The sequence below is a fragment of the Pelophylax lessonae genome (genome assembly GCF_965119305.1).
Source record: "Pelophylax lessonae genome assembly, chromosome: 11".
NCBI lineage: Eukaryota > Metazoa > Chordata > Amphibia > Anura > Ranidae > Pelophylax > Pelophylax lessonae.
In genome coordinates this window covers 177,405,585-177,432,065 of record NC_138778.1, presented here as the reverse complement: position 1 = coordinate 177,432,065, position 26,481 = coordinate 177,405,585, and the positions used below count along the sequence as shown (strand labels likewise).

At 43.6% G+C, this 26,481-nt stretch overlaps 1 protein-coding gene across 1 annotated transcript in view; it reads left to right on the top strand.

Moving 5' to 3' along the window:
- Positions 1-26,481, top strand: part of NMT1 (N-myristoyltransferase 1) — a 45,133-nt gene that overhangs the window by 8,650 nt on the left and 10,002 nt on the right. Inside the window, exons 2-10 of the mRNA XM_082272335.1 lie at positions 6,713-6,803; positions 10,612-10,756; positions 11,450-11,568; positions 14,962-15,053; positions 15,140-15,256; positions 17,240-17,410; positions 17,591-17,699; positions 23,493-23,663; positions 25,987-26,154. Of these exons, the coding sequence (XP_082128461.1) occupies positions 6,713-6,803; positions 10,612-10,756; positions 11,450-11,568; positions 14,962-15,053; positions 15,140-15,256; positions 17,240-17,410; positions 17,591-17,699; positions 23,493-23,663; positions 25,987-26,154 (1,183 nt within the window). The remainder of the gene's footprint in view (positions 1-6,712; positions 6,804-10,611; positions 10,757-11,449; positions 11,569-14,961; positions 15,054-15,139; positions 15,257-17,239; positions 17,411-17,590; positions 17,700-23,492; positions 23,664-25,986; positions 26,155-26,481) is intronic.

The window sequence follows — 26,481 nt, the reverse complement described above, 5'->3', positions numbered from 1 at the left end:
AAGAGTACCTGTCAAGTGATTTAAATTTTTATTTTTTTTTGTTTTTTATGTACAGGAATATTGGCCGATACCGATTTATCAATGGGCAAAATATCTATACCTATCGGTCAATCACTCATATATATATATATATATATATATATATATATATATATATATATATATATATATATATATATGAAAAAAAGAGAGATATATATATATATATATATATATATATATATATATATATATATATATATATATATATATATATATATAATCTCCAGCTCTCTCTCCTTTTTTTTTTTTTTTTTTTTTTACATACGATCCCCAGTGTAGTATAGCATACAGTTATGTTGTGCTGAACTGGTGACGGTACGTCAAAAATGTAAAAAAAAAAAAATTCCCCCCCCCCCCCCATTTCTTAATTTTTTCAAAAAGTTTGACAACTTCAAAAAACTCGCCATGCCTCTTACTAAGTACCTTTTTGGATTGTCTATTTTCCAAAAAGTGGATATTTGTACTGTCCTGATGTTTATGGGTCTCAAGAAATGAGATGGGCCATCAAGTATATCAGGAATGATCGATTTTCAGAAATATACCATAGTTTGACTCTAAGGGCCCTTTCACATAGGCGTTCCGCATGTCCGTATATCATCCTATTTTTTTGCGGCTGATATACGGACATAATTTATGTCAATGGCATTGCAGATGTCAGCGGAATACCATCCCCTGACATCCGATTTTCATCCTTTCAGCTCTGTTCCGTTTTTTGGAACAGAACCCCATTTTTCCTCCGTTTTAAAAAACGGAACGGATGCAAAATCGGATGTCAGTGGGGTCATCCGCTGACATCCACATTCCCATAGACATACATTATGTCCGGATGGGATGATATGCGGACATACGAAGCGGATGACACAAGTGTCATCCGCTCCGTGAAAAAAAAAGTGCCAGAGCGGAATCGCAATGCGGTCCGCTCCGTGTGAAAGAGCCCTAAAACTTTCCCACATACACTTATTTGGGTTATTTTCACCAAGGAAATGCAGCAGTCTAAATTTTGGCCTAAATTTATGAAGAAAGATTTATTTTTAAAACGTAAAAAAAGCGTTGTGTTTTTCAGAATTTGCGATAATTTTTTCGTTTATTTTGTGGAAAAAAAAAAAAAACCCAGTGGTGAATAAATACCATTTGAAAGAAAGCTCTATTTGTGTGAAAGAAAAAATAAAGTCATCTGGGTACAGTGTTGTCTGACCGTGCAATTGTCAAAGTTTGACAGCGCTAGGAGATAAAAATTGACCGGGGCAGGAAGGGGTGAAAGTGCCCGGTATTGAAATGGTTAAGGATGAGGTCATTGACGTCATCACCCTCTGCAAGCTCTGACACCAGCTCACACCTAATATTTTTGTGGCGGGGGGCGGCGGCGCTATAAAACAAATTACAACTCGGCCAAGGCCATGGCCTTTAACCACTTTCCCCTTAGGTGGATGTCATATGAAGTCTTGGGGTTTAAGTGAGGGATACCTGAATGATGCCTGCAGCTTCATTCATCATTCAGATATCATTTTTTTTACCCTGGCGATTCCCTTCACCATGAGAAGAATCATAGCCGCTTGATTGTTACAGGCAGCAGGAGGGGACATCCCCCCCCCTCTCCCACCACCCTCGGGTGCTGCTACCGGCTCGCCCGTGTGATCTGCCGACGGCCGCTTCCTTTTCTGGCTCGCCGAAGTGTCACCATAGAGACTGCGAGGACCAGATGGTCCCCGGCAGTCTCTGACTCTCGAAGGCCCCGCGCATCCGTGACATCACGCCCCGGCCTGCACTGGTCTTGGCATTCAGTTGAGATCGTGTTTGTTTTTTTTGTTTTTTTTATTTCAGGCTTTCTAGCCTGTAGGAGAGATCTGAGGTCTGTTTTATTGACCTCAGATCTCCCTATAAAGAAGACCTGTCATTCACTGATCTTATTACAAGGGATGTTTACATTTCTTGTAATAGGAATAAAAGTGATCAAAAAAAAAATTAAAGTGCCCCCGTCCCTGCATGCTCGCACGCAGAAGCAAATGCATGCGTACGTCGCGGCCACATATGTAAACAACGTTCAATCCATACATGTGAGGTATCGCCATGAAGGTTAGAGTAAGAACAACAATTATAGCCCAAGACCTCCACTGTAAACTCCAAACTGGTAACCTGTAAAAACCTTTAATGTGTCGACTATAGAGATTTTTAAGTACCGAAGTTTGGCGTCATTCCACGAGTGTGTGCAATTTTAAAACGTAACATGTTAGGTATCTATTTACTTGGCGTAACGCCCTCTTTCACATTTTACAAAAAAATTCAGCTAACTTTAATGTTTGTTTTTTTGTTTTTTTTATTCACAATTTTTTTTTTCCAATACGCGTTTGAAAAATTTCTGCACAAATACCGTGTGACATAAAAAGTTGCAATGACCGCCATTTTATTCCCTAGGGTCTCTGCTACAAAAATATATGTTTGGGGGTTCAGAGTAATTTTCTAGCAAAAAAAAAATGATTTTTTTACATGTAGCAGCGGAGTGCCAGATATCCCCCGGTATGGAAGTGGTTAAAAGACGCTGTTGCTTTGCTCTAGGTGACAGGTCTCTTATAAGAAAAGAAATGTATTTATTTAAATACTATATTTGTTTTCTATAATCCTCTGCAGAGCCGGATTAGGATCAGATTAGGAGAGGGAAGGGCAGCACTCTGAGCTAATCAGACTGTATTACTTAGCACAGTGTGAACATGGCTCCAACAGGGTATGGCCTCATCCGTCTATGTATGCTTCTTCTTTACCCAGTTTGCAGCCCATGGAGGGTCAACTAATGTTGCTTAATTGTAATGCGAGGTAACTAGCTTGCCTGAGTTCGTTGGCAAGGGTCTGGATCACAAAACTGGCTGAACAGAATTCCAAATACTTTGAGTTCTGTTTGCCTTTCAGCTATGTCCTCTTTACAGTGGCTGTTTGTATAGATGCCTCGCTGGCTCCTATATTTAAATAATTGGCCCTTGACTTTTGCAGCATGTTCTCCACCCCTATTTTTCCAGAGCAGTTGAATTAACCAATGTTTGGGTCAGGCCCCATCCTGTGTGGCGTGGTCATCAGGCAGACAGCTGACTGTCTCTGGCACCATCTCGCTGTGCATATGTCACATGAAATAGGGGTTTAAATAGGGCTCCGTTCCACATGGCCGACTCAGGGACTGTAATCGGATTAGCAGGTATGTTTCTCAGTGCGTGTGGAATTCTTACATCTGCCAGGTTTACCGAGCTGTCATTTATTTCTCTTGTCAACACAATGAATTGCAAATCTTTAGTATCTGATTTGTTGTAGTTTTATATCTCGGTGTATGCTGGGATAGCTGCACACTTGTTGCTTAAAGAGGAACGCGGGTTTCTTTTTAAAATGTCACCAGCTACAAATACTGTAGCTGCTGGCTTTAACAAAAAGACACTTACCTGTCCAGTAGATGGGTAAGGGAGGACGGGTTGGGGGGGGGGGGGTTGTAGGGGGACAAGTGAGGAGGGGGGGGGGGGGTAGTAGGGGGACAAGTGAGGGAGGGGGGGGGGTAGTAGGGGGACAAGTGAGGAGGGGGGGTAGTAGGGGGACAATTGAGGAGGGGGGGGGTAGTAGGGGGACAAGTGAGGAGGGGGGGGTAGTAGGGGGACAAGTGAGGGGGGGGGTAGTAGGGGGACAAGTGAGGAGGGGGGGTAGTAGGGGGACAAGTGAGGAGGGGTAGTGGGGGGGTAGTAGGGGGACAAGTGAGGAGGGGGTAGTAGGGGGACAAGTGAGGAGGAGGGGGGGGGTAGTAGGGGGACAAGTGGGGGGGGGGGTAGTATGTATATGTGTTTTTTTTTTTTTTTTTTTTTTTTTTCTCCTCCTCATCGCCATGCCACAGCCGAAGGCCCCTTTCACACGGGCTGTCTGATCAGGTCCGCCTGCCAGTTTTTCAGGCAGACCTGATCGGTCCCTTCAGTCTCCTCTATGGAGCAATAATCTGCCGCCATCTGATCCTGTCCGCCAAAAACAGACGGATGGTGGTTCTATTTTCTATCCATCCTGTGAATCGGATCAGATGGCATCGGATGGAAAGAGACAGACAGTCTGTTTCCATCCCATTGCGCTATAGAGGAGAGTGGGGTTCTAGTCGTCTTTATGTGTAAATGTAGTATGTTATTTTTTTGGAAATAAAGCTTGGGTGTTTAAAAAAAAAAAAAAAAAAAAAAAAAACTGGCTCCTTACTTTTTTTAGCTGGCTCCTAGATTTCAGGCAAATTTGTCAAGCCCTGCTCTAGAGCTGGGAGTGCCTGGGACCAGCTGAGCACTGCTGACCTCTCTGGCCCTGCCCCTTCCTCCTGGGGCTGGGGGTCTTAGTGGGGGGGGGGGGGTGGGGGGCCTGTATCCCGGTGTAGGGCTGGCGGGGACTCCAAAATTCTGTGCACCAATGAGCTAATTTTACGCTTAATTGCGGGGTTCCCTGCGATTTAGCTGCTGAAAGCAAACCATATTAAAAGCAATGGGAGCCCGGCAGTGCCCGCAGCTATTTGCGGCTGTTCACATGTCGATCATGCTGCGACTATCTGCTCACCTAGGTGGTTACAGCCCTATAGGCAGACTGTCTCTTCTAATGGCATTCTAATTTTTTTTTCATACTGCTTCATTCTGTGTGCTGAGAAAAAATACATTAAAGACTAAAGAAAAATGAACATGCACTGAAGGGCCCCAGTACATCAAAATACACTGTGCTGGTTGGACACATTTCTTCATGTAATTGCCATTTGCTTTAGGTCTTTTGTGACGCCGCCAATACCTGGCCAAAAACTCTCAATATTGTGGTGTGTGTTCCGTCCTGCTTAGTTGCTAGAAAGCTCCTTTATTACATTTTCACCCCCCAGTATTACAGGAGTGAGTGCTCTCCTTCGTTTATAAGCTGTGCATGCACGGTGCTCTCTACCCTCAAAGCTGATCCCAGTCGCTGCTGCAAATGGAGAGAGCATGTGAGCGGCGTATGACCGTAGGAGAGCGATTGCTCCTGTGATGCAGTAGGTGAGCACATGGAGTGTCCTGGCATCGAGGCAGTTCAGAGAAACAGCCACAATATGGAGTTTCTGGACCAGGCTTGGGGTGTACAGAAGAAGAATCTTTAGGTATGGCACTTTCATGAAGCAATCGTTTTCCAACCTGCACAGTGTATTTTAACCTACTGCAGGCCCCCTGACTGCATGCTCAGTTAAGAGCCGGTTCACACTGCCGCGACCATAAGTCGCCCCATGTCGGAGCGACTTTTTAGCGCGACTTGTGAATTATTTTGCACGACTTATATGACAGACGACATTGTATTTGGCCAATCAGAATATGTGTTGTGACCTAATTCCCCTTTTCTGTGTTTTTTTTTTTTTTTTTACTCATTTCCTCATTGCCCACCAGTGCCACGAATCAGTGTCCACCAGTGCCACGTATCAGTGCCATTATATATCTTTCTTCTTCCTGGAAAGTCTGATAACAAGTCGCTTCAAATAAGATAAGGATCCGACTTGGAGGCGACTCCCATTGAAGTCTATTGGTTGGATACAAGTTGTCTCAAAGTAGTACAGGAACCTTTTCTGAAGTCGGAGCGACTTCAGTAGTGCCAATTTAGACGGCTCTCATTCATTTACATTGCATTTGTTATGACAAGCGACTTGGGGCGACTTGAGGGCACACAAGTCGCCTGACAAGTCGTGCTAGTGTGAATGGAGTCTAAGAGAAGTACAGGATTATTTTATTTATTTTTTTTAACATTTATACTCCGCTAGGTGGTTGCAGCATGCCTCCCTTGATGGCTCCAAGACTGAGAACTGAGCGATCAAAGACCACTGATCACTCAGTTCTCGGGTCCGCTCCTAGCACAGGTGCTGACAGGTGTCAGGCACCACTCTCTGCTCTGTCCCCCCCCCCCCCCCTCACTATAGCACCAGGCTGTGAAGGGGCCAGGAGTGGCTGGATCAGCTGCCAGTCAGGCATCTGGGTGGATCCTGAAATTAAAGTCAGGATCCCTCTAGAGCAGCGGTCTTCAAACTATGGCTCTTCAGTTGTTCAGGAGCCACAATTCTTATCATGCCTAGTCATGTCTGTGAATGTTAGTTTCACAATGCCTCATGGGATGTGTAGTTCCGCAAAAGCTGGAGGGCTGTAGTTTGAGGATCCCTGCTGTAGAGTCTGGTCCGGCTCTGTCTTCTGTTGACAGCAGACTTTAGCCCACTGTCAGTTTGATCTGGGTCACATGAGTGCAGAACTAAGTGTACTCCTGTGACCCAGTTTTAGAAGTTGGGCCAAAAGTGCTTTGGCCCTGCTACTCATTCTAAAATTACTTTCACACTGAACGCAGGCTGGACTTGATTTCAAACCTGCATTTGAGTGCGAATTCGGGGGCGATCTGAATGACATCTGCGTGGGTTCATGTATAGATGTCTATTAAAATCGTCCCCGAAGTTGCCAAAAGTAGTACAGGAACTACTTTTGGAAATCGTTGCGGCACCGCACCTATTGGAACAGTGCCATTACAAGCAATGGGCTGTGATTTTACATATCAAATTGCGCCAATGTGAACGGGGGGCTAAAAGGTGAATTTAGCCTTTCATTGGGTAATTAGTCTTCGTCATCTGTTATGCGTAATGAATTAGCTTTCAGATTGTGACATTTTTTTAATAATTGGCTTCATTCTATTACAGAGGGGTTGACAACACTGGAGTTAAGAAAAAGAAGAAGCAGAAACGCAAGAAAGACAAAGGAGGGGACAAGCTGGAAACGACTGAAGCTCCGGTAACTATTGCAGATACTTCTGCTCCAAAGAGGGCCTGTTTGATGTGCTTATAGTTAGTGGTCGACCAATATCGTTTTTTACCGCCGATACCGATATTTTGGTCATCGGATATCGGTGTCTGCCGATATTTTCGGACATTAAAAAAAACATTTTTTGTTTTTTTTTCTTTTTATGTCTACAGGTACAGGGGTGGAGGGATCTGGGGGGTCTAAAAGACCCCAAACCCCTCCTCTGCACTTCTAAAGCTTTCAAAACGCCAAGTTTGGCTGTTTGAATGCTGTAAGATTTTGAATTCGGCGCCGCCAGTACCCAGAAGTGAGGTCATGCATGACCTCACTTCCGGGTTCTCGGCAGCTCGGAATTCAAAGAAATGGAGACCCGGTCAGACGGCGGCGGTGAAGGTAGGATGCCCGGGTCTCCCGATGGGACAGGAGACCCGGGCGAGCCGCAGGAGGGGGGGATGTCCCCTCCCGCTCCTTGTAATGGCAGCCAAGCGGCTTCTCAGTCGCATCGGTTGTCATTACAAGACGGCCGACCGTTGGCTATGGACACCGGTACCGGGGTGATGCCTCTAGCTGCAGGCAACACCCCGGTACATGCACTTTCCCGAAGTATCGGTAAATCAAAAGGCCGATTCCGATATATCGGGGAAAGTGCATATCGCCCCTCGATATATTAGCTTTGCCGATAATCGGTCGATCCCTAATTATAGTATACAGGTGCATCTTATAAAATTAAACTATCATCAAAAAGTTTATTTCAGTAATTCAAAAGGTGAAATTCCTATATTTTATATAGACGCGTTACACAGTGCTATATTTTTCAAGCATTTTTCTTTGGCTTTTGAGGATTATGGCTTACAGCTAGTGAAAACCCAAAATTCAGTATCTCAGAAAATTTAGAATATTAAATAAGACCAATTAAAAAAAAAAAAAGTAATTAATAATAATTTGACTGCATCAATGTTGGCTTACTGAAAAGTATGTCCATGTACAGTATAGTATGCACTCAATACTTGGGGCTCCTTTTGCATGAATTACTAGATCAATGTGGTGTGGCATGGAGGTGATCAGCCTGTGGCACTGCTTTGGTGTTATGAAAGCCCAGGTTGCTTTGATAGCGGCCTTCAGCTTATCTGCATTGTTGGGTCTGGTGTCTCTCATCTTCCTTTTGACAATACCCCACAGATCCTCTATGGGATTTAGGTCAGGCGAATTTGCTGGCCAATCAAGCACAGTGATACCATGATCAATTACCCAGGTAATGGTAGTTTTGGCAGTGTGGGAAGGTGCTAAGTCCTGCTGCAAAATGAAATCCGCATCTCCATAAAGCTAGTGAGCAGAGGGAAGCATGAAGTGCTCTAGAATTTCCTGGTAGTGGGCTGCACTGACTTTGGACTTTATAAAACACAGTGGAGCAACACCAGCCGATGACATGGCTCCCCTAACACACCAGGATATGTTTAGTTAGTTTGAGTCACATGGCTAAATTAGGACAGCGTTATCATAAAAGCTTTGTGGAAGTAGAGGGGTAAGTGAGGTGAGGGCAGGATGATGAAGGGGGGGGGGGGGAGTAGAGGGGTAAGTGAGGGCAGGGTAGTTGAGTGGGGTGGGATAGGGGTTGAAGGCTGGGGTGGTTGGGATGCAGCTTCTCATGCAGGTTGATCCTCTAGATCTGGGAGTCTGGGACCAACTGAGCACTGCTTATATGTCTGGACCTGTCCCTCCTCCTGGGCAACTGGGGGTAGGGTGGGTGGGGACTCCAAAATTCTGTGCACCAATTAGCTAATCCCCTGGTGTACAGCTATTTTTAAAACAAAAACTTCTCTTGCCGGGGGACAGAAGGCAGACTATTTAGACTCCTGCATTACTTCCTGCTGTTTGAGATGTAAAAACCAAGGCAGCACTTCAGCAGCTGACCTCATTAACACACATCCTGCACCTACCCCCCCTTTCCCTCAGTAGATTGTTTCCATCCACCTCTGTAGTTACATGCAGTCATTTATCAGCGATCACAATTCTCACTGAATACAAAGCTGATCAATTGTTTTGTAACTTGCCTTCACCTTGCATGGCTCATTCATTTGGCAGTGTGTGCAGCAGCTGTGCAATCACATAACAGTCTATGGAAGACAGAAGAAGTATGTCCCTGTAAGTCTGTAAAGCTGACCATACAATCTGATTGTACAAGTTCCTTTAGATCTACCATCAACTATATAGTGCAAGGGCCTGTCTGCCTGGATACAGAGTGATTGGATAGATAGGTGTGTCCTATTTTATATAGCTTTGGTAAATCTAAAGGAAATCTTACAGGGCTTGCAGAATCAGATTGTATAGTGTATGGCCACCTTTATACACCTAAAATGAACAGGTCACACACTCTTTGCAAATCAAAAACATGCACATTGCAACACACCAAAATGACCCATTAGCTACATGACTGCATTTGTTGTTCATGCGGCAGCCCATTGAAATCATTGGGCAGCCCCCATGCGTGTTGCAGGAAAATTGTGACACTAGATGTGACTGGGGCCTGCAAGTAAAATTGGTGTATTTATAAAAGAATGACAGATGAGTGTCTCCAATCCCTCCCTCCTATGTACATGTATAGACTTGGCCATGCACTATGCAGTCTGATTGTACAATTGCCTTTAGATTTACCAAACTATGGAATAAGGGGACCCGCCTGAACAATCCGTTCAATTTGTATCAATTCAGGCATGCCCTTGCATTTCATAGTTGATGGTATATCTAATGGCGATTGTACAGTGTATGGCCATCTTAAAGAAAGATGTAGGAAAGTGGGTGGAAATAAAAGAGATGGTATATTAATGAGGTAGGTGTGGTCCAGAGTGTTAAACAGGCTCTATTCTGTGATGCAGCAAAACGGAGCATGATGGGATGTGAAGTGTCCTGGAAGGTCACATGATGACGATGCAGGAAGTCAGGGCTCTAAAATTATTATTTTTTTTTTTTTTTTAATTTGAACCTTTGAGAGATGAAGATTGAAGGCTCCATTCACACTTGTACCACTCCATAGTTGCGCCGACTTTGAAATGTAACTTTGGATGGGTGCAACTTTGATATGACTTTGATCAGTGATCATGGACTGTTGAACACAAGTTGCATTGTATAACATTCAGGTATAACTTTCATGCAACGTCTGAGCGTTGCCATTGAAGTCTATGGCCCTCAAGTTGCATGAAAGTCAGACCCAAGTAGTGCATGAAGTCAGACCCAAGTAGTGCATGAAGTCAGACCCAAGTAGTGCATAAAGTCAGACCAAAGTAGTGCATAAAGTCAGACCAGAGTAGTGCATAAACTACTTTGAAGCAATTTTAAGTCACGCTTATATGAATGGGTATTATTAAACAACATGGGGATCGACTTGTCATGCAACTTTGATGTTCAAAGTTGCATAGCAAGTCGAACAAGTGTGATTGAAGCCTAAAGCTGCGCTAGGGGAGGTGAGAGAGAAGTATATTGGTATAGCTTGGGCAGAAAAGGCTTTGATTTATAATGAAGTGAATATAAGTGAAAAGCTAAGTTTGAAAGCATTGTGCATTGAGCCTATGGTGATCAATCACTCTATAATCTTTTTACATTGTGATAAAATATTTTCATTTATAAAGTTGTAAACTCAAAACATTTTAAACATTTTTTGAGCAAAACATTAAAGTTTTTTTTTTTTTTTTTTTTCTTTAAAATGTCTGTACATTTTTTCTAACCGTGGAGCTAGTTTTTGAATAGCTGCCGGGGATTATGGAAATATATAATTGGGACCTGCTGCCTGACCTCTTTCATTTAGGTGAACACTTTACCTGCTGAGAAGATCCAAGAGATCCAGAAGGCCATTGAACTGTTTTCTGTGGGCCAAGGGCCAGCTAAGACCATGGAGGAGGCCACCAAGAGAAGCTACCAGTTCTGGGACACTCAGCCTGTTCCTAAGTTAGGTAGGAGCCACATTTCAATATCCTACAGGTAACTGCTTGGGGATAGTGTGGTCCTTGCTTGTAAAGTTGTGTGTTTTTTTTTTTGTTTTTTTTTTTTTTTTTCTGCACCAAGAAAGCAACTGCTAAAATCTGATGGCTGTGAATGATAGATTTTTCTAACACAAACTTTTAAAAGATATAAAAAAAGATATATATATATATATATATATATATATATATATATATATATATATATATATATATAATATTTTTTTTATATATATATATATAATATTTTTTTTATATATATATATATATATATATATATATATATATATATATATATATATATATATATAATGATATAAGACAGGTTTTTGTGAGCTGAGCTAAAAGGAACCAAGAAGTCCTTCATTAAATCGCAGTAGAGCCTTCGGAGCCATCTGCATGTCTCGCTGCCATCACAAATGCCCAACAATAAGGGGCTTCTTCTCTTAGAAAAGATCTACAGTACATGGCTTCACCCACTATCCTTTTTTGTCCTGGGCCAAATGTGTATGCAGAGCTGTGTGTTTACAGCCTAGTATTATACAGCCATTTATTCCAAACTGTATACATGACTGATCTTATTCCAAATGAGAGCAATTTTATTTTTATCCTTTCTTTGTTATATATTGCCCTGCTTAGTCTGATAGCCTCATGTACTTCTTCTAGGTGAAGTGATCAACACATATGGCCCTATTGAGCCAGACAAGGATCATATCCGCCAGGAGCCATACAGCCTGCCGCAGGGTTTCACCTGGGATGCCCTGGACTTGAGTGACAGAGCAGTGGTAAGTAATGCTGAGGCTTTCATTGACTGACACCTTACCCTATCCAAGCAGAACCTATATAATTTGGATACAGTGAAGAAAGTTCATGCTGCGATCATATGATATCATACAGATGTTAGATTTTATACTTCTGAACAGACACTTCTACATGTATGTCCTATAAACTCAGGGCTCAAATTCAAAGAGTTTAGAGAAGACCGTGCTACCTGAATTTTCTGTTTCAAGTGCTCGGAGTTTAGACATGGGCATTTTTTTAAACCTTTTATTTGCCATCTGTATGATGGCATGGAAATGCAGCATTAGGACTAGAGATGCATCGAAATATCAGCCGAAAATGGTAATAAGAGGAAATGCCGCTAATGGCAGCAAAAAAACGCACGTGATTTTGCCGTGATTGCACCGCGATTTTACTTTCCTAATGGCTTGTCTTTCATTAGGTTATGTGACTCAAAAACTGCATCGAAAACGTAACACGGGTGCATTATTGATGCTGTCTTGCTGTGTTTTCAATGCATTTCAATGGGGATTTGCGTTTTGGGGCTTTTTTTCTGACCAAAAATGCAGCAAGCAAGATTTTTACACCACAACGGAAGAGCAATGGACCAGTGTGAAGACATGCATAGAATTTTAAAGGGATACTTTTTTCTTAAGCTTTTCTTGCGCTAAAGGTGCTGATAATGGGCGATCATAAATTCATATTCATTTAAATTCATGATGATGAAAAAAAGTTGAATATAATACAAATGTATGTATGTATATATTATAATATATATATTGTGAGGGGTTAGCTCGGTAGCGGGGTTTGTTACACAGAGAGACAGCCGAGGAGTGGTTGAAAACAGTCTATGGTTTATTCTTCCAATTTTCTTCAAACATTTGCAAGCATCCAAAACAGCATAACTCAAAAAACAAACATAAAAGAATCCCTGGCCACGTGGGGCGTCTACCTTCTCACACAGGAACCTACCTATGGTGTCTGTCCCAACCTACTGCTGGGCAGACACTGCTGGTCATACAGCAGAAAACCAACAGTCTTTGTTTTCTTTGCACACAGAAAACACCCAACACTTCACCTTCAGCGCCGGTTCACATAGGAGCGACGCTACTTTCAGGGGCGACCTCCGAGATCGCGGTGTGAGCAGCGCGCCGCGACCTCAGAGCGGCCGCCACGGACTTCATAACATTGAAGTCTATGGCGGTCGCCTCCTGGTCGCCCCAAAGAAGCTCCGGACCCTTTTTCTAGGTCGGAGCGACTTGAGTCGCTCCTATTAGAACCGCTCCGCAGCTTTCCTATGTGAGGCGACCAGGTCGCCTCACAGGTCGCCCCAGTGTGAACCGGGGCTCAGAAGTCTTTCAGCTGACTGCTCTCCTCACTGCTCTCAGCTCCAGGAGGCATTTAACTCACTGCTTCTCCTTAACACACACAGCTCCAGGAGGCATTCAACTCACTGCTCTCCTCACTGCTCTCAGCTCCAGGAGGCATTTTAAAAAGTAGTCATCCTCTTCTGGATAACTTGGAGGCCTTAATTTCCTCATCCTGAACAGCTGAAGCCTTTTCAACGTCCTTACACCTTTCTGGCTACCTCTGCAGCCGACACCCTATAGTAATTGGTGAATTGTCTACACAAGGCAGAAATATATCTCCTGTCTGTGACAACACCCACAGATTTACCTGACTTCCTGTCACTATATATATATATATATATATATATATTTCTTTTTTTAACTGTCCTTTTCCGTTTTGGGTCAAGTGCATCCTCTAGTTAGGACTTTCGTTGGGACAAAAAGTAGTAAGAAATCTTTTCAACAGGAAAACTGCATTTTTATTACCTATGAAAAGATTTAGAACTGCTGACCTTCTGCCGATCAGAACCATTAAAATCCATACACAGGAATAAACTGAACATCTCCACAACTGCTAACCCATATGAAAGCTGTGCAATTTTAAAGTGAGTCGATTCTTTGGCCATGTAGGGGAAAAACAGGTTCACTTTATTGTACCCCTTAAAGTGCAACTAAAGGCAAAACTTTTTTTTTTTAGTTTTGGATAGAGTGGAGAGGGATTAGAGCCTCTGTCAGGTTTTATTGCTGTCTGTGCCCCCATTAGGGAGATTCACCCTCTCTTTTTCATGTTTTACCATACCACCGAAAGTGAAAGAGAAAATCGCAAATTTTGGGTTGTCCCTAGAAAAGTAATAGAGGGGAAATCTTCCAATGGGGGATCCTATTTCTGGTGACCTGGGGTTCCCCAAGGAGCTCCCTTAACTTGCAGGGATTTCCTCTCCCTTCTTGTTGTAGCTATGGACAGGAAGTGATTCATACGACACAGATGACAAAAAATAATCTGACGGGCTATATTTTTATCATAAATGGGGGGGGGGAAGTTTTACCTATAGTTCTACTTTAAAAAGCAACCTATACTTGTCTTCCTTTCACTCTCGAAGAGCCATTTTCAGCTGATGAAAGCTTTAGGAAATCCACTAACTGGCTGAGTCCTTGCTTACACAGGGCTATGGACTCCTGTGACGGTGCTGTTTGGTCCATCGCATTCCCATATTTCCATGGTGTAATTCATATGCTTCTCTATACCCAAGAGTACTGGATATTTTTCTTTGGTTCCTGGTGTGGAGCGGTGTCACGGAGGAATGGAAAGCTGGAAAGTATAAGCTGCTTAAAGTGTTCCTAAACCCAGGAGCCTGCATTCACTATATCTGGTCTCCCACAGAACATAAAAATTATTTTAGTAAATATAAACTGCTAAATACCTTCAATCAGCAGTTACTGCAGTCTTGTGACTGGCAAAGTTTGTAGGAGGAGTTTTCATTCTGCTCTGACTGTCCTATAAGGCTGCAGGACCCCTGACCCTCTGTCTGGACAGTGCTGATCTCATGCACCCTCCCAAGAAAGAAAAAAAAAAAAAAAAACTCTCTAGCAATACGCACCAAACTGAGCATGTGCAGCTTTTCCCCTAGCTTCTGTTCCATCAGGAGATAGTTTGGGGACAGTCAACGAAGGGGAGGAACAGAGAAGACAGTATCAAAAATCCTTTTTACACTATGCAGAGGATTAACCCTTTAGGTTCCACAGCGAGTATAACAAGTATGCTTGTACTTCATATATAGACTGATTTTATGGTTGTGGGTTTAGTAACCATTAGGAGGGCTACATTAAAGCAAAACCAATTGTTTTGCCTGCCTGGACAAAGGCCAGATTTCCTTTTTAAGGTTTTAAAAGCTTTTTTTCTCCTAAAATTTTGTGGCCTTTTTTAGATCTAAAAAGTACTTAGCGGAATTCTTCTCTAATCTCCCAGCAATCTGTCTCTGTTCAGTACTACAGCACATAGCCTTTATCTCCATAAATTGCTAACTATAATCTTCTTCTTCTTATCTGCAGCTAAAGGAGCTGTACACTTTGCTAAATGAAAACTATGTAGAAGATGATGATAACATGTTCCGTTTTGACTACTCGCCGGAGTTCCTAATATGGTGAGTTTAGCAGATTGTCTTGGTGTTTAGTCTTCTGTCAAAAGGAACTGTCCCTGAAGATAAGACTGCTGTGTCTTCCTTCCTAGGGCACTGAGACCTCCTGGGTGGCTGCCACAGTGGCACTGTGGTGTGAGGGTCATCAATAGCAAGAAGCTAGTGGGGTTTATCAGCGCCATTCCAGCTACCATGAAAATCTACGACTCGTAAGTGGATTCATTCCCTTCGCTCTTTAGAAGTTTATTACTTTAGAGTTATTTGTTTTATAAGATTTAATGTTTAGAATAAAACTTTATATATGCATTTATTTCTCCTTGATTGTAATATTTCTACTCACTTCCTGCTGTCTGATATCTATCAAATGGGAAGTCTCCCTAAAGGACACAGGGGGAGATTTACTAAAACTGGTGCACACAACCTACAAAAGCACCTGGTACCACTGGAATTACTGCATCATCATCTCTGACTAGGGGAAGGCTTGGCTAGTTGGGGGACCTAGTTACCCTGGCAGGGGACTCCACACTCAATGTGATGCCCCCCCCCCCGAGGGTGAGGTGCTTCTTTGCTGTAGCACTTCCGGCATCTGCCTCCAGCCCCCCTCCCTCCTCTTTATAACAACTAAATAAAAAACGGGCTGGGTTTACATATGTGCGGCCGCGAGTTCGTACCTGGGGGTCGGGTACGTGTCTGTTCACCAGTTCAGGTGCAATTCATGTCTGTATTTTTGCCTGACTTCGCACCTGAACAGGACCCAAAGACGCGCAGGACCCTTCTGAAATCTAGACCGTGGCCCCCCCCCCCCCCCCCCGGACCTGTGTGAACCGGCTCCATTAAGAGCTGGTCACACTCGCCTGTCATGCAAATTGGATAGGGGGAAACCTGCATTCAATTCGCATATATGTGAACCCAGCCTCAGGGTTTGTACGGTGTCAGATCTGTTATGGATCTTGCTTATAAACAAGGTGGTTTCTCATCTCACCTTCGTGTTGTGACACTTAAAGCGGAGTTCCACCCTGGGAATACTTTTTTTAATAAAAATACCCCCGGGACAGTCAGGGCTAGTACATTCCACAATGGCTAGCCTCTGATCTGTCCTGGGTTGCACTTACCTTTTAGGAGAAATACTTACCTTGAAAAAGTATTGTCCAGTGCTGCCATCTCAGGTGTGGGCAGCTTGAAGCCAGCGCGATCCTCTTCTGCGTCCTCTTCCTTCTTCTTCGGTCCCACGATGCACTTCACCGGCCCCGCCGTCACTTCCGGTGCGCGCGCATCATCCCTTCACAGCTTCTGGGCATGCCCAGAAGCTGTTTAGTAGGGAATGACGCGCGCGCGGAGGAACTGACATCGGGGCCGGTGCAGGCGCATTGATTCCTGGGAGCGATGACGTTCAGCTCCCAGGAATCATTGCAAAAGCCAGGAAGTGACGATTTGCTGTGGCCACCGAGGGGAGGAGAAAGAAAGAAAAATTTGCGATTATCCATTTGTTTTTCAGGTGACCCGGAGCGAGAAGATGGAGGTAAGTATAAATTTAGGGTGGAACTCCGCTTTAAATCTCTTGACATTGAGTTTTTATCGTTATCGTTATTATTTTTATTCTATTTTATTTATTTTTTCATATCCCATACCGTGCCTTTTCTTTGTAGATGTGACCTACTCTACTTGTAGGTACATGTTCCTGTGTGATTATGAATAAAGAATAAAAAAATAAATAAAAATCTGGTGCAACTATACATAGTAACCAATCCGCTTTTAACTTCAGCTTGTTAAATTACTTTTTGACAAAAAAACCTGGAAGCTGATTGGTTACTTTACACCAGACTCTGTGTGCACCAATTTTAGTAAATCTCCCCCAGTGGCGGCAACTCTTTATCACTCCATTTTTTTAATTAAAAGAAAAAAATTAATGATTCGGCTTTAATGCCACTGGAATACATAAGATTCACACCCAGAAGTTGTCTGTTCATGCAGCTTGCTTTGAATGGGTACCCTCCAGCCAGTCTCAATAAGTGAAGGAATGTACTACCAGTAAACTTCCTAGATAAGTTACGTACTTTGTTTAGTGAACGACATATCTTGGGAGTGTTCCTTAATTTACGTAGAAAAAATTCAATACTAATAGGCATGGAAGAGGTTTTTCATATTCCAATTGGCTGTAACTAATTTTTGTTCTTTTTGCTCTCTCAAACCAGCATCAAGAAGATGGTAGAAATCAATTTCCTCTGTGTACACAAGAAGATGCGTGCCAAGCGGGTGGCACCAGTCCTGATCCGTGAGATCACACGCAGAGTTAACATGGAGGGGATCTTCCAGGCGGTCTATACTGCTGGAGTTGTGCTGCCCAAGCCAGTGGCCACATGCAGGTGCCTAGTGGAGTTCTTTTTCTAGTCTGCTCACAAGCATACAGCTTTGTTGAGTGATAACTGTCAGCATCGTCTCCAAACACTTAATCCAGATTACAGTGCAAAGTGATTCTTTTGCCTCAGCATCTCTGTAACAAGCTCTTCTGCTAGTAAGCGCCATCTCTCTTGTCTGTTGAGCAGGTACTGGCATAGGTCACTAAATCCTCGGAAACTGATAGAGGTGAAATTCTCTCATCTTAGCCGGAACATGACAATGCAGAGGACTATGAAACTGTACCGTCTTCCGGAGGTGAGTCCCCCGTGCCCAAGTGGCTAACGGCAGTCTAATGCAGCATATCCATTTCAGTTGTATTTATACTCTTGTCGCTTCTTACAATACTACTTCTTACAGTACTGCCACAGATGTGTCTTGGCATTTTGTCCCCCCCCCCCCTTTTTGTATGGAACAGGTTGTGAGGATGTGATGTGTTCTCTCTACAGAGGTACTGAGACCTACTGGTTGGTAATGCAGGTTCTTTTGTAGGCCTTACCCTGATATACATTTGGAAAAAATTATTAGACTGGCAGTTATTTTTCAATTTTCCAGTTTCTTGCTAGAATGGGCAACAATTTTCAGAGAAGCTCAAAGATTTAGGGAAACTGGAGATGAACAGGGATATATTTTTGTGGTTGGGTGCTTGAAGTTGATCTGTTTTTGACATGCCTTAGAATTGCAACACTCTGGCGTACTGTAACAACCTGCTTTTACAGAGTCACGGACAATCAAGACTAGGCCTGCACGATATTGGAAAAAAAAATATATTGCGATATTTTTTTTTCCAACGATATATATTGAGGGACCCGTCCTTTTGTATGGAGAAATAGAAAGGAGGTTGGCTGCAGCCCACTTCAGAATATAATAGGGATGCACCGAAATGAAATTCTTGGCCGAAGCCGAATAATAATGAAATGCTTGGCCGAATACCGAACGCGGAGTTTCGCATTTTTTCCATTTATTTTGCCAATTTTTAGGGGGCACGCTGATGGGCACATTTTATGTTAGGGGGCACGCTGATGGGCACATTTTGTTAGGGGGCACGCTGATGGGCACATTTTATGTTAGGGGGCACGCTGATGGGCACATTTTATGTTAGGGGGCACTCTGATGGGCAAAACAAAACATTTAAATCAGCGTTGCTCTTAACATAAAATATGCCCATTAGCGTGCCCCTTAACATAAAATATGCCCATCAGAGTGCCCCTAACATAAAATATGCTCATCAGCATGTCCCTTAGCATAAAATAAGGGGCACGCTGATGGCCACATTTTATGTCAAGGGAGCACTCTGTTGGGCACATTTTTTTTCTTTTTTTTTTTAAGGGGCACTTTATAGGGCACTCTAATGAGCATGGCAAAATATGCCAGTCTGCACACTAATGCTTGTGCAGCTACCGTATTCTCCCCCAAATGTGCTCCACATACCTGAACTGCAGCCAGGTCGGAGCCAAAACCCGCGAACAGGGGGGCGGGGCGTGCACATAGTGTCACGTCCTAGCTCGCTGGACCGAGTGTGAAGGAGCCGCAGTCACGAGCAGGGGGCGGGGACGCGCGCATGAAGTCACACCCCCTACTCGCGGCCAGACAGGACACCGGCGGCGTGTGAGCAGGGAGCCGCAGTGAGGAAGGGGACTGAAGGACTCCTAGGTAGCGGGCTCGCGGTCTGGGCGGAAGCATCGCGCGGGCCTCCAATGGACCGCGGGCCGCTATTTAGTGACCGCCGCTGTAGTGCCTCCGGCTAGGTTTACAGTGATGCTCGGGGATGGCGGGTCGCCGGTCGGGACATTGTTCGGCACAAATTTATTCGGCCTTTTTACTTATTCGGCCGAACACCGAAAGTGCTTTTTTTGCTATTTTCGGCCGAATAATGTTCGGTTGCCGAACATTCGGTGCATCCCTAGAATATAACCCTGGAAGGGGTTATATAATAGATTATAAAAAGGAAGAGGAAGTGATTGGCGCTGCCAGTATATGTGAAATACAATAAATAATCTATATTAACATGGTGTGTAAAAAAAAAAAAAAAAAAAAAGGAAAAGTAGATGTATGTATGTATGTATGTATATGTAGAGGAAAATAAATTATTAATAATTCAGAGGTGATTTATATATTTATATATTAATAATTTATTTTCCTCTATACATACATACATACATACATACATACATACATACATACATACATACATACATACACTTTTCCTTTTTTTTTATACACACCATGTCAATCTAGATTATTTAGTGTATTTCACATATATACTGGCAGTGGTGGTAGGAGGCTGGAGCGGTGGACTAGTAGCCGGGAAAGGAGCACAGCTGCATACACTCACTGACTCACTCGTGCACTGCAGCCCGCCCCACACGTTCAGTGAGTCTCACTCTCCGCCCTAGTTTTTTCAATGGCACATTCAGGGAACCAATCACGCCGTGAGTAGCGGCACAGCGAACCAATCAGGTGTGCAGGCACGCGTGATTGGTTAGCTGTGCAGCTGCTCACGGCTTGATTGGTTCCCTGAATGTGCCATTGAAAAAACTAGGGCGGAGAGTGAGACTCACTGAACATCTGGGGCGGGCTGCAGCCTGCAGTGGATTGGATGTGTGAGTTCTCCTCTGAGTCCCTGCCGAACACGGAAGTATGTGAGTCCTCCTGTCCTCCTCCGAGTCCTTTCCCCCTGCCTATACAAATATCGTGACCTCGGCGATATGAATATCGCCTACGGCCTCAGAACGATAGTCGATATCATATCGACTATCGTTCAGCCCTAATCAAGACTACATTACACCAGGGGTGCCCAGTATATGCAGAGTGAATACGGACCTGTCGTCTGCCCACTCGGCTCATTGTGGCCTGCGACCGGTTACCAAGCTGTTTAAGTGGCCCTTGTTCTTCAAAAGGATGGGCACCCCTGCCTTACACTATTTTCCAGGAGTATCCTTCCCAAACGTGTCGCCCAAGACAAACCAACTCACAGCCTATATCTAGACTGCACCCGAATGTCTGATAGCATTACACTGGAAACAAGTTTCCCCACTCTCACAAAAGGATCCATTTACTCTTACAGGGACATGTCCAATCAATTGAGCTTCTGTTGGCCAAACTACATAACACTCTAGAATTCTACAATAATGTATAGCAGGGGTTTCCAAACTTTCTATACATTGGACCAGTTTACTATCCCTTAATTTTTAAAGGATAAGTTCACCTGTAAAAAATAAAATTAAATGCACATCTTTTTGCAGTTATATATTTTTTTACAAGGAGCCTTCAGCATCAGCAGGTTGCAGGGCAATGCAGGACTTCTGCAGACTTTGGAAGCTGTCTGCTCGTACCACGTATGGGCAGGTAGGTGCATCAGTTAACTACCTAGACTACCTAGAGTGCTGAACAGCACCCTGGCAGTTGATTGAGAACTACAAGCTGACAGCTGCAAAGGTGGAGCCCTGCACTGCTGAGTTAAAAAGGAAAAAAAAATTGTGACCGTGAGATCTGGGAGAAGATCCCTGGCTCGCTGTCACTATAGGTCGTGGATTGGGGAGATGCTGCAGTGGTGGGAACGTTGCATATTCCACCTTGAAAACTGGTGGAACATGTATCATGTTTCCAAAGGTGAACTTATCCTTTAAGAGGGCCAGACCATTGAATGTAGAAAATACCCCAGCATCAGTGTGAGTACACAATGTTTTAGACTTGGTCAGTGGGAATCAAAAAAATGAAATGGCGCCCGTGGTCAGTAGTAGGTGAAGGAACCAACCGTCCCGAGGAGCCATATAAAAGCAGATCAGGGGCTGCAGTTTGGAGACCACTGCTGTATAGAAACCCTGGAACCTTAATAAACAAGATCTTAACGTGTTCTACTAAGAAGTGCTGCTAACTTAGGCACTCTCCATGGTGGACACCCCCCCTTGTTCATTTTAACTCTTACCATTTCATCTTCTCCGCCCACACCTTTCTTGAACCTACTCTTTCCGCAACACGTTTGTATTGTAATTCTAAGAAAATGTATATGTGTTCTCTGTGTAAACACTTAGGACCTAATCCAAGTGTTTGATCACTAATAGTTTTTTTTTTTCAACCTGCTGACCGCTCCCTGGTACAGTGACCTTCCTCACTGAGTTGTTGTGTTCTGACAGGGGGACGCCCCCTGGGGTTTAAAAAAAATGCCCATTTATGTTCCTCCTGTAGACCAATCGTGCAAGCCTGCCCCAAAACTCTTCTGATGTTTTTCACAGCTCTGTCCTGTCCTCTCTCTAGGACGGACCAGTCATTAAGACAAGTGCACCCTAGTGGTACAGGAGCAAGTGTCATCCTTCTGATCCCACACATATGCAGTGCTATCTCTTGTCAGCAGTTGCAGTGTGCTCTCTTCTGTCACAGCCACAGAGCATGTGCGGGGCTTAGAAGCACCCAGCGACACTGGCTGTACACGTGTGGCAGCACAGCATTAAAGCTCACAGCCATGCTGCTTGCAGATCCTGGCAACAGTGTGTGAATAAGTTTCAAGAGGGCAGTATTTTCTATTGTGAAACTTAGTGAGGTTATTAAAGTCTCTCCTTCTTATTTATTTTATAATAAAATAAACGTGTCATAGTCACCTGCTCTGTGCAGCAGTTTTGCACTGAGCAGCCCCCATCCTCCTCTTCTCAGGTCCCTCACAGACACTCCTGGCCCTTCCCTCCTGTCAAGTGCCCCCAGAGCAAGCAGCTTGCAATGGGGGAACCCAAGCAGGCTCTTTTCCAAGCTACAGCTCTGTGTGTGTCCATTCACACACACAGCCGTGGCTCGGCCCCATCCCCTCTCTCTTGATTGGCTCAGTGGCTGTGATTGATAGCAATGAGAGCCAATGGCTCCTGCTGCTGTCTCAGCCAATGAGGGAGAGTCCCCTGGGAGCCGAATCACTCGTGTACATTGCTGGATCACTTTGGGGCTCAGGTCAGTATTGGGGGGGGGGGGGGGTCTAGAATTCTGCACAGAGGTTTGTTTTTTTTTTTTTTTTTTCCTTCATGCATAGAATGCATGAAGGTAAAAAGTCTTAAGCCTTTACTGCCATTTTAAAGGAGTTGTAAAGTCAGAAGGTTTTTTATCTTTATGCATGAAGATAAAAAGCCTTCTTTATGTAGCAGCTGCCCCAGCACCCTCTAATACTTATCTCAGCCCCATTTCTATCCAGTGATGTCCACAAGTCCTTTGGCCATCTGGGATTGGCTGAGACACAGCAGCAGCGCCATTGGCTCCCACTGCTGTCAATCAGTCAGCCATTCAGGAGTGAGAGGGGGGTGGAACGTCAGTGCCGTATCTGAATGGACACAGGGAGCTGCAGCACAGCTCGGGTGCCTCAATAGCAGGCTGCTTGTTGTGGGGGCACTCAACAGGATGGGGGGCCAGGAGCAGTGAAGAGGGACCCGAGAAGAGGAGGTTCGGGGCTGCTCTATGCAAAACTACTGCACAGAGAAGGTAAATATAACATGTTTGTTATTTATATAAAAAAAAAGAGACTTTACAATCCCTTTTAAGACAAGAACACCAGGGGCATGACCTCAAACTATCAGGATGAATGTACCAAAGGAATGTTGGACAGCTTAATTTTTACCCAAAGTTTTATATACTGGACTCCAGCTATTTGACCAAAAACATGCAAGAATTGATAGAATGGAAACTAAGTTGAACTGCATTACATAAACTTTATTTTTTAGCCAGCTATAGATTGAATAAATCTACAGGGAAACAAAACCACTTTGATTTTGGAAGTGTATTTACTTTTATATTAATGGAATGAGAATAGAAATGATGTAGGATTTGTTTGGGATCCTCATTATCTGTGTTTTTTGGAAACCACACAAGGTTAATAACAGATAGAACCAGGTTGCTAGGGGCATCACATGTACTTTCTTTCCTCCAGTCTGTACAGATGAGGTCATTGTCTGGGATTCTACTAGTATACGCCTTGGGAATATGAAATTGTGTTACCATGCTGAATAGAGAATTGAAAATTCCCTTTTCTAGTTGATGCTAAAATGCAAAAACCTTTTTTTGATGTGATCTCTGCAGACTGCTAAAACCCCTGGCCTGAAAGCAATGGAGCTACGACACGTCTCCGCTGTACACCGGCTCCTTAACCAGTACTTGTCTCAGTTCAACCTGTCCCCGTTCATGCATGAGGAAGAGGTGAAACACTGGCTGCTGCCCCAGGAGAACATCATAGACACCTTTGTGGTGGAGGTAAGGAGGAGATGGCACTACATCTGGAATTTGATCGTTTGCTTTAGTAGTATCCTGTTTTATTACAGTATCATATACTTTAGCTGGATTGCCCCTTACTCTATGGTGCAGCTCATTTTAACCACTTGCCGACCGCCCACCGTAATATTACTGCGGCAGGGCGGCTCGGCTGCGTCCAGTCACGTAGTACTACGAGACTGGAGTGCATGTGGTTTCGGCGGCGTTTAGACACAACGGGAGGCGGGCCGTGGGAGGAACGGTGGGGATTGCCGCTGCCTTCCCACGATTGTCCGAGAAACCGAGAGAAGGCCCGCCTGCTTATGTAAACAAAGCAGGGGAATCTTCTGTCAGACAGGCAGGGACAGATCGGCAGTTTCAGCTAAGCTCTCTGTGCCTGTCACAGAGCCCCCCCCCCCACAGTCAGTAAGCATATTAGGTATACATTTAACCCCTTTGATCACCCCAGTATTAACCCCTTCCCTGCCAGTGTCATTTATACAGTAACGGTGCATATTATTTAGCACTGATTACTGTATGAGTGTCACTGGTCCCCAAAAAGTGTCAAATTTCAGTTAGGGGTCCGATCTGTCCGCTGCAATGTTGCAGTCCTGCTAAAAATCGCAGATCTCCACCATTACTAATAAATAAGTCCAAAAACCAATTAAAATACGATTTTTGGGATTTTTTTTTTTTTTTTTTACCAAAAATATGTAGAATACAAATTGGCCTAAACTGATAAAAATGTAATTTTTTATTTTTTTTTTTTTTTATTGGGAATGTTTTATAGCAGAAAGTAAAAAATATGGCGTTATTTTTTCAAAATTGTTGCTCTTTTTTTGTTTATAGCGCAAAATCTAAAAACCGCAGAGGTGATCAAATACAACCAAAAGAAAAGGGTCCTTTTTGGGGGAAAAAAGGACATCAATTGTATTTGGGTACAGCGTCGCACGGCCGCGCAATTTTCCGTTAAAATAACGCAGTACCGAATCGCAAAAAATGGCTTGGTCATTAAGGGGGTAAAACCTTCTGGGGCTGGAGTGGTTAAATTCCATGTAAAGCCAAACTTCTTTTTTGCGTTTCGGATAGTGTAGAAAATTTAATTTTTTTTTTTTTTTTTCCCACTCCTTTGCCTTGATGAGTAGTTTTTTCCTTTTGCTTTATGCATGCATTAGGAAGTCTCTGAAAAGTAAGGGAATGTCCCCTCTTTGATATTACTGGCATGGGTGTCCCCAGTAGATTTCTCCCTGCCTCCTGTTCAGTGACATCTGCAAAACTTCAGATTTTCATCAATTTCATTCTTGCTGGCAGAGGTCACTAGAACAAACAGAGGTCAAATCTCCCCATCAGGGACATAGACAGCAATTAAATCCTGACGGGGGTTCTAATTCTTTATATTCTACAATACAACATTTTTAATTTGGGTACAACTTGAGCATGCTTCTTGTGTGAAGTGCCTAGTAACGCTTAGACTTGGTTCACACTGCCTTGACTTGGGATCCGATCTGTGAGACCCCCAAGTCTCATGACATGGGAAATCTCATGTTTGCTGTCTTGGCACTACTGAAGTCGTTCCGCCTTTAGAAAAGGTTCCTGTACTACTTCAAGGTGACTTTTATCTGAACTTGTGCCCATAGACTTTAATAAAAGCCGCTGCCAATTCGGATGATTTGGGTTTGACATTACAGGAAGATTACCCAGGCATTCCCTGGGGTATAGCTCCTCCCTCGCTTCAAAGTCGCATTACTTGAGTTGCCAGGAAGTCCTGGCAAAGTTGCACCACTTTCAGGCCGCAGTAATGTGAACCGAGCCTCAAGGTGTATTATTAAAGTGGAATTTCACTCTTCCGATTAACGTTGATTATTTTTAATTCTCATGCTGCTAGCATTGGTAAATAGAAAAGTAGATCATATTTACTTTTTTCTTTTTTTTTTACTTGCGTTTCTTCAGTTACTTCCTGGTTTCTTGCCTAAGCAAATAATGTCATACATCTCAGGAGTCTTCAGGAGGGGTTTTCTCAGCTAAGCACACTCCTGCATAGGAGTAGATGGTTTCCAGGAAGTAAATGCTATATGAATCATTTGCCCTTACTCATGATGGCCCTTATGATCATGGGGGGAGATTGTTTGTTTTTTTAAAGTGGTTTTCGACAAAATAAGGCATGAATATTAAAAATGACTTAAGTAGAGTTTGTGGTGCTCAAATGCAGTGAAGATCCGCTTTCATGTTTTCGAAGACCCCCTGATATGTCCCAGAGGTACAGGCATTGCTGTGGTGGGAATGGGTTTACCACAAATTGACTGACTAATGTTGTTCTTTTCTTCAGACTCCTGAGGGTGAGATAACTGACTTTGTGAGCTTCTGCACGCTCCCCTCAACCATCATGAACCACCCCACACACAAGAGCCTAAAGGCTGCGTACTCCTTCTACAATGTGCACACCAAAACGCCTCTGGTCGACCTTATGAATGATGCCCTCATCATGGCAAAATCTGTGAGTAGTCAAGATGGTGACAAGCTGGAGTGTTTGAAATCCAGGTCTGCTTTGTGCTTGGGACGAGTGGTAGGGCGGGGTGATAGTTACGGGTAGATTTAAAGTAGTGATCGATATCGTTTTTTTTTTTTTTTTTTTTTTTTGTGCCGATACCGATATTTTGGTCATCGGATATCGGTATCGGCCGATATTTTCGGACATTTAAAACATTTTTTTTTTTCCACAGGTACAGTTGTAGAGGGATCTGGGGGTCTAAAAGTCCCCAAACCCCTCCTCCTGCACTTAAAAGCACTCAAAACGCCAAGTTTGGCTGTTTTTGAATGCTGG